The following is a 19,436-nucleotide window of genomic DNA, read 5'->3' on the forward strand; positions in this document are numbered from 1 at the left end:
ACGCTAAAAAAAGTATCAAGATGTTTGACTTTGAATTATACTAATCCAGTTCAGAACAAAAAACTTTCTTTTTGGAAAACTAAAGTTTTGTATTACCTACCAATTATCTTGAACGATATTAGCTTCACCACACCATGTGAAATTGATTTGATTATATCACCAGCTTTATAAAAAAAAAATGAATATAATACATTTTAATGATTTGCTTAAAAGCAAGACACAAAACATTTGTAAACAAAACATTCTATATTCCTTATTCAAACCAAGATATCACTGTACCAACAGGATATAAATTCAGTTAAACTCTTTCAAACACTAGTAATGGCGTGCAACAATCGAACCATTTCACAATGAATACTTTTGAAAATAAAAGTTATGTATATTTAACAGGTTAAATAATAAGAAAATAAATTATACTGTAAAAGTAATTTTGAATTGTTAGTGTGTAAAAGATCTAGGACATAAAGTAAGAAGAATGATTCAAACGAAGTCTGCCAAAAGGTGTTCTACATTTTTTATATTTTTTCCTATGTTGTTGAAAGCCTGACCGATGTGTCTAAGTGATGGTCTGATAGTATTAATGTTGCAAAATGTCTTCCACTCTTGGAGAATATCTCGGTTAAGTTTTACCAAATCTCTCCCACTTTGTTTGAATCGGATCTGCTCCCATTTTTGGAATTTCATTCCGAGCTCAACAAGAAATGCTAACGAGTTGTTTCCAACTAACGGAGCCAGTCTGTCAAAATGTTCCACTGTAGTTTCCATGTCCCATTTTTCAGGCTCGTGGTCTATTAAATATAAATGTCATGTCATTTTAAAAAGCAACGTGCCTTTTATAAAATAAATGTAACGACATCAAATAGTATTGTGGTAATTGCAATTAAAAAAAAAACATTATGCAAAATAAGGAAAAGGTATTGGGACTTATTGTCTATCCCTATGCCAGAACTGCAATTAGGAAAATATGTATGCAAATATATTACATAACTATATATTCTAGATAGCCAAGTCGTTCATCACAGTAATTACGTTTTATCAAAACTTCTATCAAAACTTTTGATTTTTCAACCCTGTATACCACCATTCCCCATGTGAAAATCCACCATTTTCTACATTTGAAAATGCCTGTACCAAGTCAGGAATATGACAGTTCTTGTCCATTCGTTTTTGATGCGTTTTGTATTTTAATTTTGCCATGTCATTATGTACTTTCCGAATTGATTTTCCCCTAAGTTCAGTATTTTTGTGATTTTACTTTTTATAATGCTCTTTTTTTTTTCTTTGAATATAAACCTTATTATATTACACTACAAACCATCAAAATCTGAAATGGCATATATCTGTACTTGACTGTACTCATTTTTACTCGAGCAGTCTGCATTGGTCTAACTTGACATTACTCGACCCCAGTCTGAACCATACTCGACTGTACTGAATCGTACTTGACCCTTATCTTTGCCGTTGAAAATAGTCTGAACTATTACTTGACTAGTCTGAAACAGTCTTAAACCATTCTCGACCTGTACTCGACCTATTTTTCCAGTCTAAACCATACTTAAGTAAAGGTCTGAACAATACTCGATCAGTCTGAACATTACTAGACCAAATAAACTCTACTTTCTTAACTGTTTAAATAAATTTCTTTTTAACTGAAATATATAACAACAGCCAACAAAATAAATAAATTGTTTAACCTTATATTAGAAATATATCTATCATTATATTTAGGATAAAAAACATTATATGATATATAATTTATATCAAAAAGGGATAAAATTAACGAAATAAATAAAATTGTTTTAAATTTCTGATTAGTGGTGAAAGATAAAGTATTACCTTTGCTTGGGGCAAACTTATAAATAAGATCACACCTGGTCAGAGGTATTAAATTTTAAATAACATTTATTCAAAATTGCATTATCCTGTTAACTTAAATAACAAGGCCTTTCGAATATACTAGAAAAGTAATACACGAATTAAAGAAAGTAGGGCTTTCTTTTTACCTGTAAAACACACATGTACTGAGGTAATTAGACCATTTTAAAGTCCTATGGAAATTCTATTATCATGATTATATTAAATTCTTGGTTTCATAAAAAAAAACCAATTAAGGTCTCATTTTTTGAAATGTATTAAGTTGTTTTATATACTATTTTATATATATATTAATAAAAAAACCATTCACTACATTTTTAACTAAACTGAACTGACACCATAAATCTATACTAGGCTGAAGTTAATGGTGAAAATAGTAAAATGGCAGTTACCATAAGATACTTCCGAAATATTCATTAAATTTTGAATAATATCGAAAATATTAGTCACAATTCATTTTGTTTTTATGCAGTTAAGCTGCATTATGCGAGCACCCTAGATTTGTGTTCTACCCAATAAATGCTAAAATACTTGCCATTGTTATTTTTTAGCTGGCTACTATGTTATATATAACTAATTGGACACGTTTTTAATACTTTTTATTCTGGATTACAAAAAATATGACCAGAAAAACCTTAAATGATCGTCGAATCAGCCAAAAGTTTTGAAGTTACACATAAGAAGTAGTGATCATTAAGAATCATTGTGTAGTTTATTATGACCTGTGCTTTTGGCTAAGATGTCAAAGAACAATTGTATGAAATATTTAATCGCCGAAAATCTCTAAAGACAAGTAGTTTAGATTTCCCAAATGGTAAAAGTCGTAGGAATATTGTTTGTCATCAATACGTAGTACAACTACGTCAGTAGTCTATTTATAAGTTCAACTGTTCATGCTGTTGGCGGCAATTTCAACTTAGAAGACGAAAATTTCGTATATTTTCAATTTAGAGGCAGGGGTGCAAATTAGCGGTGATCCGAGGTCCGCGACCTTCCACTTTTCTACGCGGAAATTCGACTTGGTTTCAAGCTACGCCCGACGGAGTCAACTTCCAATTGAAAGAAAATAAGAAATTACTTTGCAAACCTTTTCACCAAAGTCTCCAAATAAACGATCTTAAAACGAATTTTCATCATAATTCATGACAGCGATGTTTATTTTGTTCAACCGGTATCTTTATACGGAAAATCGCCGACAAATAATGTGTAAATTTGAGTAAAATCGTATCTGATTGACAAAAACAACATTGTAAACACAATAACAATGGCTGCCGTGAAGATAAAATTTACAATATCGGATCCGATTCCGGAAGCGGATAAGGGTAATTCCGGGTTTGCGATCTTCTACAAAAGAATACAGCTTGCGGGCAGGTGACAAAATACATCTATGCATGGTAGATGAATATAAACACTAGAATTGAAAACCAAAATATATGTAAAAGAAAGAAAAAGGCAGAAAATATTTGATACAGACACTCAAAATTACTTTTTGAAAAATGTTAATGTCAAAATCCAATACAATGTGACAGCTGGGAACAGTATATCTAACAATATATATGTTCATGGTCACAGTATAAATTTTCTTTATCAGTGATTAATGATGATAATGCATGTGAGATGCTTTTAAAGTGTAAACATATTACTGCAATTTTGAAGGGGTATTTTTTCTCAATTTTGAAGGGTCAATTAAAGTAGCTGGAAGTTTCTTACTTTACTTTCACAAATAATGCAACTATATTATATAATACCTAAATGTAAGCAATTCATATGATATATAGGTGACGTCCTTTAGGCCACTCTACCCCTTCCTGTTTGATAACTTGGAAACGGTGGAGATCCCCACCCCTGAACCATATATTCAAGTATAGGACAATATAATAAATCAAATAAAATATAAGGGGAGTCCATGGAGTCACACACCCCCTCTTGTTTGAGAACTTGGAAACGGTCGAGATCCCCACCCCTTAACCATATATATTCATGTTTATGACAATATGAAAAATCAAATGAAATATATAAGGAGAGTTGCTTGGGGTCACCCCACCCCTCCTGTTTTAGAACTTAAAAACGGTCGAGATCCCCACCCCTAAACCATATATATTCATGTATAGGACAAAATAACAAATCAGATGAAATATAGGGGGAGTCCTTTGGGTCACCCCACCCCCTCCTGTTTGAGAATTTGAAAACCGTTGAGATCCCCACCCCTCAACCATATATATTCATGTATGGGACTATATAATAATTCAAATGCAATATAGGGGGAGTCCCTGGGGTCACCGTACACCCTCCTGTTTGAGAACTTGGAAATGGTCAAGATCCCCACCCCTTAACCATATATATTCATGTATGGGACAAAATAACAAATCATTTACATTTACTTTCGGCAGGTCAGTCAGACCTCACCTTTGATCCCTGTAGTAGTGAACATTTGTCTGATTCTTGTCTCATAACTTTTGTACTATAGAACACAAACTCAGTTTTCTTTCCAGGGAAACCAGTCCATTCATACTATTACATGTTCGTACTAAGTCAACTTGTACTACTAGCAGTCAACTAAAACCAACGTTAACTACCAAGTAGAACAACTGCAATCATTGCAAACTTGTACCATAAAAAATATGCATTGATATATGCATTGCTTTTGAAACCTTGATAACATATAACTTATTTGCCTTAATAATTAATTCATTAGATAAACATAAATGTACTATATATCAATGTTTAATGTTGAAGCAACATTGCCACAGTTTTCATAATAAGGTTTGCCTTGGTTTCGGGTTTTTGGTTAACTGCCTTCAGCGCTTACAGCGCTTTGATTAGATTATTTGATCAGCTTGCTTTATTTATAGTGAATTTTAATTTCAATACTTTATTGAATACTTTTTTAATTTCAAGTTGTTGTTCAAATTTCATTTTTGTAAAAACATTTCCTAAATTGATAAAATTCAGTGATAGATACAACGAATAGGTCTAGGTTGGTAAAGACTTGGTCGAGTATGGTTCAGACTAGGTCGAGTACGGTTCAGACTAGGTCGAGTATGTTTCAGACTAGGTTGAGCATGGTTCAGACCCGAAAAAAAATGGTTAAGTACTGGTCAAGTACACATTCAGACTGTTAAGTATGGTTCAGACTACAGTCGAGTATCATTTAGAAAATTTCAGACCAATTCAGACAGGTCGAGTAAGACTCAGTACAGTCGAGTACAGATATAGGCTATTTCAGACTCTTACTGGTTTGTAGTGTTATGATCGGCAAACCCTTTATGGCGTGGCATTGTATTGATAAATTTCGCCATTGTTTTATTGTGCTACTGTTGTCATTTTTGCTGATGTGCTTTGTCCATAGAGTGTCTAAATTGTTTTTCTTTGTTGGCATAGTTCTCTGTATTTACAGTAATTATCATTATAACACAATATTGACTGATGTACCACAATTTTTGAAGTTTTTACCTTAAATTATTTTGATCGCTCATTGTTATCAATATAATGACATTATATGCGTCTGTCATATATTTGAGAGGTTCTGGTAGCTATCAAACCAGGTGTAATTAAAAAAAAATGCCCCGACCCAGACAGTAATAAAACAGTGGTTTTCCATTCACATAAAGAGTTTGAGCTTTTAAGAAAGAGACTTTCTATTTTGAATTAACTTGGAGATCGGTATTTTTGTTATTTTACTTTTCAGAACTTTAAATACGTCAGTATTGCACTGCTAGATGAACTTATTCTTTTTTACAGTTAACGTACAGATACATGATAGTTATTCTTGGATTAAGTTTTTTCAATAAGAACCTGAAATTATTGTTTCAGCTTTCCTGTTTTATGTTCCTATTATTACTGACACAGAGAGAATAACGTTTTATTTCAATCTAAATAAATTTAGACAAGTATTAAGGTTATGGTTACATAAGCATTTGTTTTAAACAATTTGTATTCAAGAGGATCCATCATAATTCATTCTCATCTAAACTTTGTGTAACGACAAGTTTGAAAGGCACTGCATTTGCTGAAATTACGCAATTTCATGTAAATATATTCGAAGTTAAAACAGCACCACTGGCAATTTCATTGGTTTTCTGAAGTCAGGATCATTGATAAGTATTTTACATATACAGTGTCTCAAAACTGTGATAACACATGTTAAGATGTTAGGTGTTCAATAACGCAAATGTATAAGTTGGAACAAGCAGATGAGTTTGTGATAATAGGAATTATAAGAATTTGAGATATTTCTAAAAGACAACTAAAGACGTGATTACTTGCAAAATCATGATTGTTGATAATCAAGACCAATTGCATATACAAATGTACCTTAAATGTCAATAATTGCGGAAAATGTACCACAACATATTATTGCTACATATAATTGAAGTATACATAATATTGTGAATGAAAAAGAGAATATGTCAAGGTGAACAACAACCTAAGCAAACATCACCACAATGGCCAATGGGTCTTAAACATAGAGAATAAACAAAAATGTGAACTAGTTCAGCGAAAATGGACGTCACACTAAAATCCGAAACATATAAATGAACCATAACTAAAACAAACACACAAACAAAAATAACACAGGGGTTCCTGACATTCGCAAAAAACTCGGCGAGGTTAAACATGGTCAATGAGATCCTATATCAATAGCCATCGTATATTTAATTGCAATGATAATTTGCGTTCGCCTATTTTATAAAAAAAATCTGCCCAAAAGCACTCACATTCAATTGATTTGAGTGAACGTGACTATAATAACATTGAGTTAAATAAAGGACCACACTTTGTAGTGATTACATTTATAGAATAGTTATATGTGTTATCTATGTGGTACATTGTTTCACTTACCGAAGTCAATAAGTTTTTCCCTCACCACCTATACAAAGAAACGTGAAAAAGTAATTTGGCAGAAGAAAACATGTATAAATATGGTTGTTGTAAAAGCAATCGTTAAATGAAAAATGAGAGAATAATTTTGAACAACAAATCTGCATGCAGATTAGGAATAAGATAATAGGGTCTTAATAAAAATCCATAGATTTGTTTTATGATTTGTCAAAATGTAGTTTTCAACATGCTTTTTCCACACAATAAAACAAGTATGGGTCACTGGATTTTTTTCACGCTACAGGTTGTGTAAAATTTTGAATAGATAATGCATGGAAATTAAAATTTTGTGTGATAAAAAGAAAACCTGTTAATAGTATTTAAAGATAACTTGTGAGAAGGTAGCTCTGACAACATGCTTCCAGATAAGAAAAAGAAAACATATAAGATCACCGGGCATATTTTTTTGCTACATATTGAAACAGGTTAGTGCACAACACTAGCTCTCTATTGGGTGTGATACCACCATTGATTTCCCCCTATTAGTCTTTGTTAAATTTTCCAGAATTTATTTTTGTTTCTAATAAAAAAATACTTGGCATGAGTAAAGTTTTATCCTCTCCAGTACTATAGAAAAAAATTCACATAATAATTCATTGCATATAAGAAAATAACCATCAATGGAAGTTAACCAATCACATTTCTCCCCATATTTTATCTGTGTACACGGTTTTGTCACCATGTAACCTCAAGATTACAAAATTTTCTTTAGAAATCCAAATAAAAAATAATGGTGTTTTGAAATATCCAAGACATACCTTTATGACTCAGAAATGTTTTTACTGCAATAAAATGTAGGATTAATTACGTACAAGTTACAACTGTCAAATTCAAGGGAATATTTGTTTCGACCTACTTTCGTATACAACCGGATGTGACGTTCCATGATTTGGTGGTATTACACCTATTATAAAGATAGCCTCATTATAGTTTGTTGTCGTACTATCTGATATAAAAAACTCATTTTTATTGCATTGCTTTTAATTAGATTGAATTTTTTTCTCTTTTACGGACTTTTTTACTCTTTGTATTTCGTTTTAGAGTTTTTGCTTGTTCTGCATGCTTTTAGCCTATATTGTTAATTTTTAATTCTTTGTTTTAACATGTATTTCATATTGACCTTTTATTTCATGGTAGGCATTTTTTATTTCAGTATTTGAATCTGACACGATGTATTTTTTTATGTTTTATATTATTGTCATTGATTTGTTCTAATTACCATTTGTATGTACAGCACCTTAGAGTAATTTTTATTTTTTATTTAGGGCGCTTTATAAATTTTCATTATTATTATTATTATTATATCTGCCTTTATGTGGCAAGGTTGTACATAAATCATTCAAACAGAAATATTGTGTGTTTTTTTTTTTAGAAAATACAGCCGTAAATATGATTAAACACATAATTTTCTATATCAACATGAACAGTCTAACGCATGAATTACATGTTACTCTCAAAATTGCTCATTTTATTATAGATCTAGACCAACTGTTCTGCTTCTTCAAATTCAAGATGAAAGAAGACACCTAAGTCACCATAACAAGATTTTTCTAGTCTAAAAAACCTATTTTGAAATGATGAACTAACTGACCTTGCAGATAATATGTGGGTTCTGTATGTTACCACTTTCAACAGCTTTTCTGATGTCATTAAATGTTATGTGAGAACCATCCAGGCATTTACGTAATGTTTCGAAATTCAACCTTTCTGGTTCCTCCACAAATGTCAAATACAACCTTTCCCAAGTATTATACTGCATCCCGAGATGATTTGCTAACTCTTTCGTTTCGTTTACGGTGTACTGCATTGACAACCTAAGTAGGTGAATATCTTCGGGAATCTGCTTTAAGAACTCTTCGTCGGTCACTGCAATTTTAAATGAATAATGTTTTAAGATGGCTTCATATGAACTGCTTCTGTTAATGCAGGTTTTCTCACTTAATAGATATACGAAGTAGTGGTAGAGTGGCAATCAGACAACTCTCCATCCAAGTCACAATATTTAAATGTAAATCTTATAGGTCAAAGTACGGTCATCAACACGGTGCCTTAGATGTAAAACAATTTCATAAAGACATCTATAACTTGAACAAAATGCCGCCAAATAGAATAATGTACACATGTACTTTTGTTGCAAGGTATACGTTTAAATGGAGGACGAACATAAGGTTATGCAAAATAAATCATTTGTTGTTCATAGTACGAGAACAGAAGTGAAATGTATACATTTATACTGTATACCTTACAATAAAATTACACATCATACGTTCATAATGCAAACAACATGTGTATTATACCCAATGGTCGGAATCGTTGATCCGTAACTATTAGTTAAACACCACCACCAATGAAACCTAATCTTCGTTATACACATTGTTCGAATTTTAAGTATTATATAATATGATGACTACAGAGTATACCATAATAAAAAAACCTCAAAAGATCAATAGACAAACAACCATATGCATAACAAAACATAGAAAACAAAAGACTGAGCTTCATGAAGCCATTTACGAATGAGGGTGATCTTCGGGGCGTTGTTATGATCCTGCTCCACTAGTTGAACCTGTTATGTTGTTTATGAAACAAAATAAACAGCTGCGCCATGAACGCATGATACGCCCGACGTCTTGTGTGGAAGTTTTATGCAATAATCATAAATAGTTTCTGAGAAAGTTTTAAGCAATAACCATATATTGTTTTTGAGACACGGCGGGACATGTGAAACCCCCAACCCTGTTTTTTTTTACAAAAAACTAAATTTCACTAAAATAAAATTTTGAATCAAAACTAAAAAGTATGCAGATCTTTTGATTAATATAACAAAGAAGTGTGTAAAGTTTTAAGCAATAATCATAAATCATTTTTGAGATACGGCACGACATGTAAAAAAACCCTCCCCTGTTTAACAAAATACCAAATAACTCCAAAATAAAGTTTGAATCATCAACAAAAAGTATACAGATCTTTAGATTAATATAACAAAGAAGTAATTAAAGTTTTAAGCAATAATCACAAATTGTTTTTGAGATACGGCACAACATGTAAAACAAACCCTCCCCCTGTTTTACAAAATACTCAATAACTCAAAAATGAAATTTTGAATCATCACCAAAAAGTATACAGATCTTTAGATTAATATAACAAAGACATGTGTAAAGTTTTAAGCAATAATCATAAATCGTTTATGAGATATGGTGCGACATGTAAAAAACCCCTCCCCCTTTTTTACAAAATACTCAATAACTCAAAAATAAAATTTTGAATCATCACCAAAAAGTATACAGATATTAAGATTGACATAACTAAGAAGTGTTTAAAGTTTTAAGCCATAATCAAGAATCGTTTTTGAGATACGGTGCGACATGTGAAAAAAACACACCCCTGTTTTAGTTACAAAGTGCCGTAACTCAAAACGTTTTAATTTTATTTTCACCAAAAAGTATACGGATCATTTGACCATCGTAAGAAACAACTACTAGTATGTTAAGTTTCATGAAATTTGGATAAGTCGTTCTCAAGTTACGGTGCGACATGTTTACGCCGGACAGACGGACAGACGAACAGACGGACGGACAGACAGACGAACGGACGGACACCGGACATTTGTATACCATAATACGTCCCGTCAAAATTTTGACGGGCGTATAAAAACCCGATGAATATTTTAATTCTTAAGGTCATATTTGAGGAAAGAAGTCGCAGTTTTTAATGAGATTGTGAATTTATCAGGCAAAATACGTTGGTTATTCTGTTTAACATTTTTAGTTTTCTTGCACTCATAATGTAAATATATTCTGGTTCTCCAAACTTTTGGAATAGGACATAGTATATAAAATTGGTAATGGAAACGAGGAATGCCCGACTAAAGAACATAAAAAGTCCATTGACACCGATTGGTCTTGAACATAGGGACAAAATCCCGCATCCAGAGGTAACCTACAACTAGCCCCTAAACGATAATGTATAGTAGTTAAGCGTAATTGGACGTCACACTTAAGTCTGGAATATGAATGATCCAAAATTGAAAAAAAATGAAAATTAGAGGGTACTTGCAGATGGTTAATCCTGATAAACATATTATGCTCAGGAAATTCAAATCACATATGTTTTTCAAACTATGTTTGTGACACACTTTTACAAAACATAAATACCAACGATGTGTCTGGATACAAGCCGAACTGATTGTCACTGCCAACGACATCACATACTTAAAAATAAATAAGATATCAGACAATTTAGCTATTATACGTCACCGTTTGGTAACAATTAACAAAACACATACACTGTACCTTATAGAAAACTAGTTAAAGCACCGAAATTACCAACAGCATAAATAATAAATAAAACAATAAACGAAAAAGAACTATAATGGACAGCAACCAACGAAATCCACTGAGTGTCAGGCTTTTTAACATATGACAGGAACATACAAAGTGTGGTGGTTTGATATCATGTACAAGCGATCACCTCTCCATCTACTCAAGGAGAGTTATCTGACAGCACAACGCACGAACTAGTCTTAATACATCAAAATAACAAAATTCTTGAAAGAACATAAAAACCTGCATTTGTTGAAATTTAGTTTAAAGTCAATTTCAACTTATAGATAAATCCCATTTCCAAGACACAATAATCAATCAGTAATCAAAATGGAGTTAATTCAAGGACACAAAAGTAAAAATGAAATCTGTCTTAAGTTTCTAGAGGAAGAGATTTAAAATCAAAACCACGATTACAAATGAGGTAGACGCCGGACGACAATTGATTGCAAAGTCAGACAAAAATCATAGGAATAAGTTGATAAATCGATATTTCATTGAAATATACAGACAAAGGATTACGGAAAGCATAGTTTACGGTAATGCAACACAATTATATATATATATATATATATATATATATATATAGAGTTTATTGGGTTGATGTTTAGACGAGTTGTATATACATTATGTACACAGCCATGTATCACCATCATTGATGGCGATCCGATGGATACATCTGTTGAAGGGTTGTCACTGACTCAGACGTACTTATGAATATAATTATTTTCTGTGACTGTATCTTACATTAATTTGTAGGATCCTTTACTATAGATAATTTAGCTGATCTGTAACAATAACATCTTCATGCCTTATATATCATGTACTGTAGTACGCCGCTAGATTAAAACTGACGTGGAAAGGTAACACATGGCCAGCGAAAGCTCTTTTTATGAGAGCCCAGATGGTCGTGTGGTCTAGCGGGACGGCTGCAGTGCAGGCGATTTGGTGTCACGATATCACAATAGCATGGGTTCGAATCCCGGCGAGGGAAGAACCAAAAATTTGCGAAAGCAAATTTACAGATCTAACATTGTTGGGTTGATGTTTAGACGAGTTGTATATATATATATATATATATATAAAAATGAATATAAAATTTAGAAAAATTACAGCAAAACTCCTTATTAACCATAATAAAAGATTCATTACCTGGACATGTTTTGCCACAATTTATGTCTTCCTGAAATTTAAAATCATGACTGAATAAGTTGCTTGAAAATTATTGAATTGATTTTAGAAAGTATATCTTGAAGATACAATATATGAACAATGAATTAAGACTCAACTTATTACAAGCATATGTATTTACCTGTTTCTTAAACGTTTTTAAAATTTAAAGTAAATTGTCGATGGTTTCAGCGTATCAAAGTGTCTTAATTCAGATGGAGTTTTAAACTATAAGAAGATAAAAAGAATGGTAAATCTATAACTAAAACATACAACACCAGCAGAAAACCGACAACACATTCTTTACATGAAACTAGTATTGCAGGTTAAACAACTTGAACCAGAAAAATAGATATATAATTATCATAATCCCAGATAAAAGTTCCGAAAAAAACAAGAATATTATTAGTGTGCTAGTGAAATAATGTGGTATATATGGAGTCAGAAAATTCCATATTGGGTGGGAGCGAAGCTCGTATCCCTATATAGAATTTACCGACCTCATATATAGCGTATTACGTCACTAGCACACTATGTAACGAGTTTATCTTACCGACTATTTAACGTGTGACCTATCAAAATGAGTTAGTCTTCAATACTGTTATCATTAATAAACTATATTCATTGATCATACACAAACAGATGCCAACAATAATTACTTGTTTATTATCTTAAATGTGTTTTATTAATTTATTTCAATCTTCATCATCAATTTTTTCGTCGGTTGAAACCTTAAAGATTTTATCTCAGTACCTATTTGTTTTCATAAAGGGACACACCACTACTAACCGTGTATTGAAATAAGCCCCGCCTCCCTACTAACCGAATACGGAATATACACGGTCACCACGCGGACGCTTTTAACCAATCATATTTCTAGAAATGTATAGGAGGTTAGATAATGAAATTTATGCGAAAATGGAATAGTTATGATCAGTGATAAATATTGAAAGGTATATATTTATATTCCTTGTTTTGAATATTCACGAGGAAAAGTGATATCGGGTCAGTGACTGTATATCATATAGAAATATACAGTCAACGCATTTTGACTGCTCAAATAGAACGAGTGCAGTATAAGTTATTATATCTAAACGCATACATCTGATTTTGAGTTATAGCGTAAAATCAAAATCTAAGTGAAATATCATGGATTCATAATGAATGTTAAGAGAAATTTTTTTTTGATATACTCATAAAGCGGAATCTCATCATAGATTTTGTGAAATTATGTGACTTTTCTTAGTAACCACACAACTTTAATACATATTTGTATGTATTTGACAAAAAAAACGATATCGAAAAAAAAAAAATATGAATATGAAAAACTGTAAAAAAAAAAATATCATTCTCTGGTGCATTTACTGCTATTTACCTTTTGCGTGGTCCAGGAAGACAGAACGTCCTTAGGGTGCTCAATAGCATGTTTATGACATATCCATGGACCATCTTGTTGTTCAAACTTCAACAAAGGCAGGAGACAAGGATCAACCGGAGAACTACAACAAATTTCCATGTTGAAAGAGCCTTTACCAGTATTTGCTACTATACTGCTTGTCTTGGCATAAAGCTGACTAATTTTCTCGAGAGCAACAGCTAGGCATTCCCTAATACTGGATGCTAAATCTCTTGTTATAAGCTTTCGATTTCTTATGTGAACTAGACGTACAACAATCATTTCATCATCACAGTTAACACACATATCTAGTGATTGATCAATTGTGAACACAGCTGACCTACGAAATAGCATTCCATCGTTGTTCTGTCCATATGTTTTTAATGCCCATATACTCAAGCAGTAACTGACGAATCTGAAAGATAAAGCTGGAGGGATCATTGAAGAGGATGCACTAAAAGCTATTGCAATAGTTCTCTCTCCGATTGTTGGCGACGTGAAATAACCAGTTGTATCCTTGTTTCTGACCATACTAGGAACGTAGTAAAATTCGGCTGATATACGTTTGTGCAGTTTGTCATATCGTTTAGGTTCAACTAGAATATCAAGATGTGTCATGACTCCTAGCAAGTATTCCTTATGTTCATGAAATTTCTTGTATTTATTCTTCTTCCAGATATCACCGATAGAGTTCTTGTGGATCACGCCTTTCTTACTCATTAAATCCCATGACTTCTCTCTCAATCTGTCACCTTGACAGAAACTCCTATCAGTAACGATTGATTTAAAGGCATCAATAAGGTGTGTCGGTGCAAGAACAATGTGCTGATTCAAATTTGCTTCCTCAAAGTATAAGATGCGTCCAACAGAATGCTGAAACGTTAGAAACAACTTCAATTCATCTTCAGTCAGTGACCTAACAGGATGATTAGAGTTAATACGTTTCATGTGCTCCATGGTAATCAAAGGAATATTGCGATCAAGAAGTGAATCAAATTCAAGTTCAAGTGGAATGAAGCATTTGGGAAGTCTCTGGCCCCATGTTGGTTGCTTCATTGCTTGATGAGTAATGTTTTGTTTGATCTTTATCATTTCAGGGTCATCTTTATTCGTTGCATTTACAAAAATACGGTCTTCAATGACTAAATGGGAAATCAATGGACTTCCAGAAAACATCTCCTCAATATCTTGGAATAGTTGGACCCGTCTTGAATCAACTTCTTCCTTTAAACAAAAAAAGATATTTAACCAAATATATCAATCAAACGATACAACAGATTGTCTATGCAGCTCTTTTGAAGTTAGTTGACTGTTAACTGCTTCACAATAAATACATGACGTCAATCAAAATTTTCTGTTTTTTAACTCGCGAAATTTACAAATATTAATCTACATTAAGTATTTTGTTTTGCTACACAAATTCAAAGCATGCATTGATGGATAACTGCATAACTTACTTGAATATTGGGACTACTTGAATTATAATATTGCTGATTATTTATATTGATGAAAAGAAGTCATAACCTACAGAGTTTTAAATAACTCAAAAAGACAAAAAATGTATAAATAACGTCTTAATCAGTACTAAAGATAAAGACATAGTAATAAATCGCTTGGATAATTGGTCATTGATTCAAATAAAAGATAATCATAATTAAAAACACTACTACTCAAGTTTTGTTCTGAATAATTGGAGATTGTGTACGTTAAGGGCACAAACACCCAACTACATATACACACACAAACTGTCTTTTAATGTCTAAACAAATAAAATAAATCCATACTTACAGCTTTCACTTTATCTTTATGAGTGAGGACAATCATGATTTTCGGAAATCCTGGTTTGCTTCCTTTACAGTATGTCACAATGGTATTTATCCAAAATTTCAGGTAATCTTTAAAAAACATATCGTGCATACATACATGTACCAATGTAAAACAATACATACATTTTGAACATATAGAAGTAATACAATACAGTAGCTTTGAAGGTAGTTTACTATACCAAAAAAAAAAAAAAAAAAACATTTTCTCTTCCAGATCAACCACTAAATAGGTATTTTTGTGATTTTACTTTTTAAATACTTTCCTTTGGTAAATTCAAAATTGTTAAGTAATTTCGATTGTATTCAACCCAAACATGAGTAGGAGCTTTTTGTTTTATTTGAATACTAGGTAAAAACAACCACATAACAATCATCTGCAAATATACAGAACAAAATTAACTTGACTACAACCGATGTGTATGAACAATGCTAAATTTATGATCGTGACTGTGGATAACTCTGAAAAGGTACTAAAAGATTAAACATGACTTATTTCCTTTTTTGTCAGTCTTAAACCACATCAGATCAATTAGCTCTCCGAATCAAAATCAAATCACGTGTAGTCAATTTCATGTTCTGCGATTGTCAAAGTTGTGAAACTGTACTGATTTTGTACATATCTTTTTCACTTTATTGTTACACAAACACTTCGTTTCAAATTTGGAAAGAAACATCCTGTGGGGTGTATGTAACAAATTGAGTGTATGTTAGAAAAATCGAAAGATAAGTAGATGTCAAAAGTTCGCATATTGATTTCATCCAGAAACATTTGCTAAACATCAACATGATCAAGGAAAAAAACTTAATGAGGTTTTAACACATCAAAATAATTGCCACCAACCAAAATGTCCTGAATGACATACAAATAAATGACATGCAATACAGGGCGACCACTTTCGAGCTTCCTTGCATATTTACGAACGTGTGCAGGCGTTTGCTTGGAAAAGATCAGACGTTCCAATCAACATATATGTTTTTGTATTTACGTCTGTCGTTTAGACACTATTTGATAATACTGTATGAAGAAATGTTTGCAGAATTTAAAGATAGATGATGACTCAAACCAGCATATATATCAACTAAGTGTTCAGGGTTACACGTCAGATATATAACGTATCAGAAGTAAACCCATTTAAGAATTGAATGTTATTTAAAAAAAAAACTTTATTGGGGTGTAAAAGCGTTGACCGAAGTATATTTTGTATGAAGCGCGGACGTGCTTCATTGTAATAACGCTTTTACAACCCTGTTAAGTTACATAAATAAGCATTACCATTGAGAATGGAAATAGGGAATGTGTCAAAGCGAAAACAACCCGAGCATAGAGTAGACAACAGCCGAAGACCACCAATGGGATGGGTCTTCAATGTAGCGAGAAACTCCCGTACCCGGAGGCGTCCTGCAGCTGGCCTCTGAAGAAATATGTATACTAGTACAGTGACAATGGACGTCCTACTAAACCCCTAGTTATACACAAGAAACTAAAACATAAAAGCATACAAAACTAACAAAGGCCAGACGCTCCTGACTGGGGATAGGCGCAAAATTGCGGCGGGGTTAAACATAATTTGTTTTAGATCTCAACCCTCCCCCTATTCCTTTAGCCTAGTCCGATGTCAAAATATAAAACAAAAGAAAATATTTAAATGACAATAATACATAAATAACAACAGATCTAGACTACTAGCAGTTACTGACATGCCAGCTCTAGACCTCAAGTAAACTGTTTGAAAGATTATGCCTGCATCATATAATACCTATGATTTCATATTTTAGCTAGGATCAAGAAAACACTATTTTTATCAAGTTTTTATTTGATTTACCTGTGCACTTTATTGTGCCACCTCGTGTCATAATGAATGATAAATTTTATTGAAGTTGATTCGGGAATAACGCAAGATTGCAGTGTAGCTAATCAGAATAACGTATTATAACGAAACATAAATCAAATGTAATAATTACAAATTGGTACACTTTTATCAAAATGAATGGTGTACTGTTACAATTTCCATTTATTGTGAGAAACAAAAAAATGTTATTCTTACTTCATTGATATTACTATGCTTTGGTCGGGTTTTGTTCGCGTTTTTAGCCTTCAACTGGTCATGGGCAGGTAAACCGCCGCCTATTTTCGTATCAGTACAACGCATTTAGATCGGGCATATTTCTTGATAAAATGTTTTATCGCTATTTTGTGTATTTTTTACTTTGATCTTTTTTTGTGATAATTTTTCATATCACGCTAATCGCTCGAAATGGAAAATTATCGCTAAAAACTAAGGAACCACGTGGCGTCGCTAAGGAAATTGACATGAAATTGAAAACGTCATCATAGGTGAAATAGCGATAAACAGATTATCATTGGTCATCTTAACTCGATTGCTTTTCTCGCTTTCGCCGTGTCCAGCTCCACCGAGAAAATCAATCTCGTTGAGATAACCAACGATAATCTATAATTATTACTCTTTTTAGCAAAACATCATTTGAATAAACCTTTAAGATATATGTGTTTATCAGCTAAAGAGGATACATTTTATAAATATTATAGCACCTCCTCGACAAATACTAATAGACGATGAAAAAAATATTGTTCTAATAGTGAGCTATTATTTATCATATGCCGACAATTGGACCTGGTTTAAATTAGTTATGATCAGATCAACATAAGGAACAAAATCTAAAACATGTGATTTACCTCTTGCTGTTTTTTGTCCGCTCTTTCCAGGAAGATACTGTTCAAATGGACAGGGGTCATCGAGGTTTCTACTACCATCTAACACTATCAAATATATAGCTCGATATGTCAAAAACGTTTGGTGGGTACTATAGAATACGTCTTGTCCTCCAAAGTCCCAAATAATAACTGGGGCTATTTTCTTCTGATGCAGCTTCTTCTTTCCAACTTTCAGCGTTTTTTTCCAAATTTGTTCCTTTGTCATCGATACTTTTATCTCCTTGACATGCTTATGAATCCCAAACAGGTTCTTTAATTTACTAATAATGCCAGGATCATTTACGACTTCTATAGTAATGCTACCTTCTGATGATTTGCCTGTTATGCGTGAAGCGCATTCGTTTTTAAAAGATGAAGAAAATTAGACATTAAGATTACAAATAAGCTCAGATGAAATCAGTTATAAACACCAATAAAAGGTACAAGGCTTATTATTTTAATTCCCCGAGGGTATCATCAGCGGAGTAGTCAGAACTTCTGTTTTGAATTGAGTTATCATTGATTTGTTCATAATTATAAATTCACAGTTACAAAACTTTGAGTTTGAATTACTAAAGCTTTCTACATCAGGAATAGATTACATTAGCTGTATTTGGCAAAATATTTATGAATTTTTGTCCTCAATGCTCCTCAACTTCTTACTTTATTTTGCTTATTGAACATTTTTTATCCGAGCGTCGCTGTTGAGTGTTGTAGACACAACGCGCGTCTAGCGTGATATCAATATTTAGACAGGAGAACCAGGATTATATCCATCCGTTGTACAAAAAACGACAAGTCTTTTTACACCATCTTACAAAATTGTGTCGCGTCACATTTTTACTCCATATCGATGGTCGGTTGTTTTATTTGTGTCTTCTTCCACAAATAAAAACTGACCGCCACGAAATAGCACAAAAGCGGTGCCTAAAAGGGACGTTATAATCCTGGTACTTTTGATAACTAGTTAAAACACAAAACACCGAAAAAAAAACCATTTGACTCCAGCATTTGGATATTTCTTTAAAATAACGTATGACATGACTTTCAAAATTGACACCTGAATTAAAGAACAATATATATAGCTTATTAGTTAAAGCTCCTTATAATGTAATTTTTTTTTTCGTTTATACGTTCGGTTACTATATGTCGTCTCATTTGATTCTTCTGAACGCACCGCCAATTTCTTTCTTGATGCCTTGATTTCAGCTCATTTTCTTTTATTGCATCACTATTAATAGCATTGTACAAAA

At 32.4% G+C, this 19,436-nt stretch overlaps 1 protein-coding gene across 1 annotated transcript; it reads right to left on the reverse strand.

Moving 5' to 3' along the window:
• Positions 1–222: 222 nt before the first annotated feature.
• LOC139504225 (uncharacterized) lies at positions 223–18,538 on the reverse strand. Its single transcript, XM_071294292.1, has 7 exons — positions 18,166–18,538; positions 15,433–15,539; positions 13,624–14,868; positions 12,231–12,261; positions 8,348–8,622; positions 6,718–6,745; positions 223–788 (listed from the first exon to the last, which is right to left on the reverse strand). The coding sequence occupies exons 1-7, from the start codon at positions 18,407–18,409 to the stop codon at positions 481–483; spliced, it is 2,238 nt and encodes a 745-aa protein (XP_071150393.1). The 5' UTR covers positions 18,410–18,538; the 3' UTR covers positions 223–480.
• Positions 18,539–19,436: the final 898 nt, after the last annotated feature.

This window comes from Mytilus edulis, chromosome 14, assembly GCF_963676685.1.
Source record: "Mytilus edulis chromosome 14, xbMytEdul2.2, whole genome shotgun sequence".
NCBI lineage: Eukaryota > Metazoa > Mollusca > Bivalvia > Mytilida > Mytilidae > Mytilus > Mytilus edulis.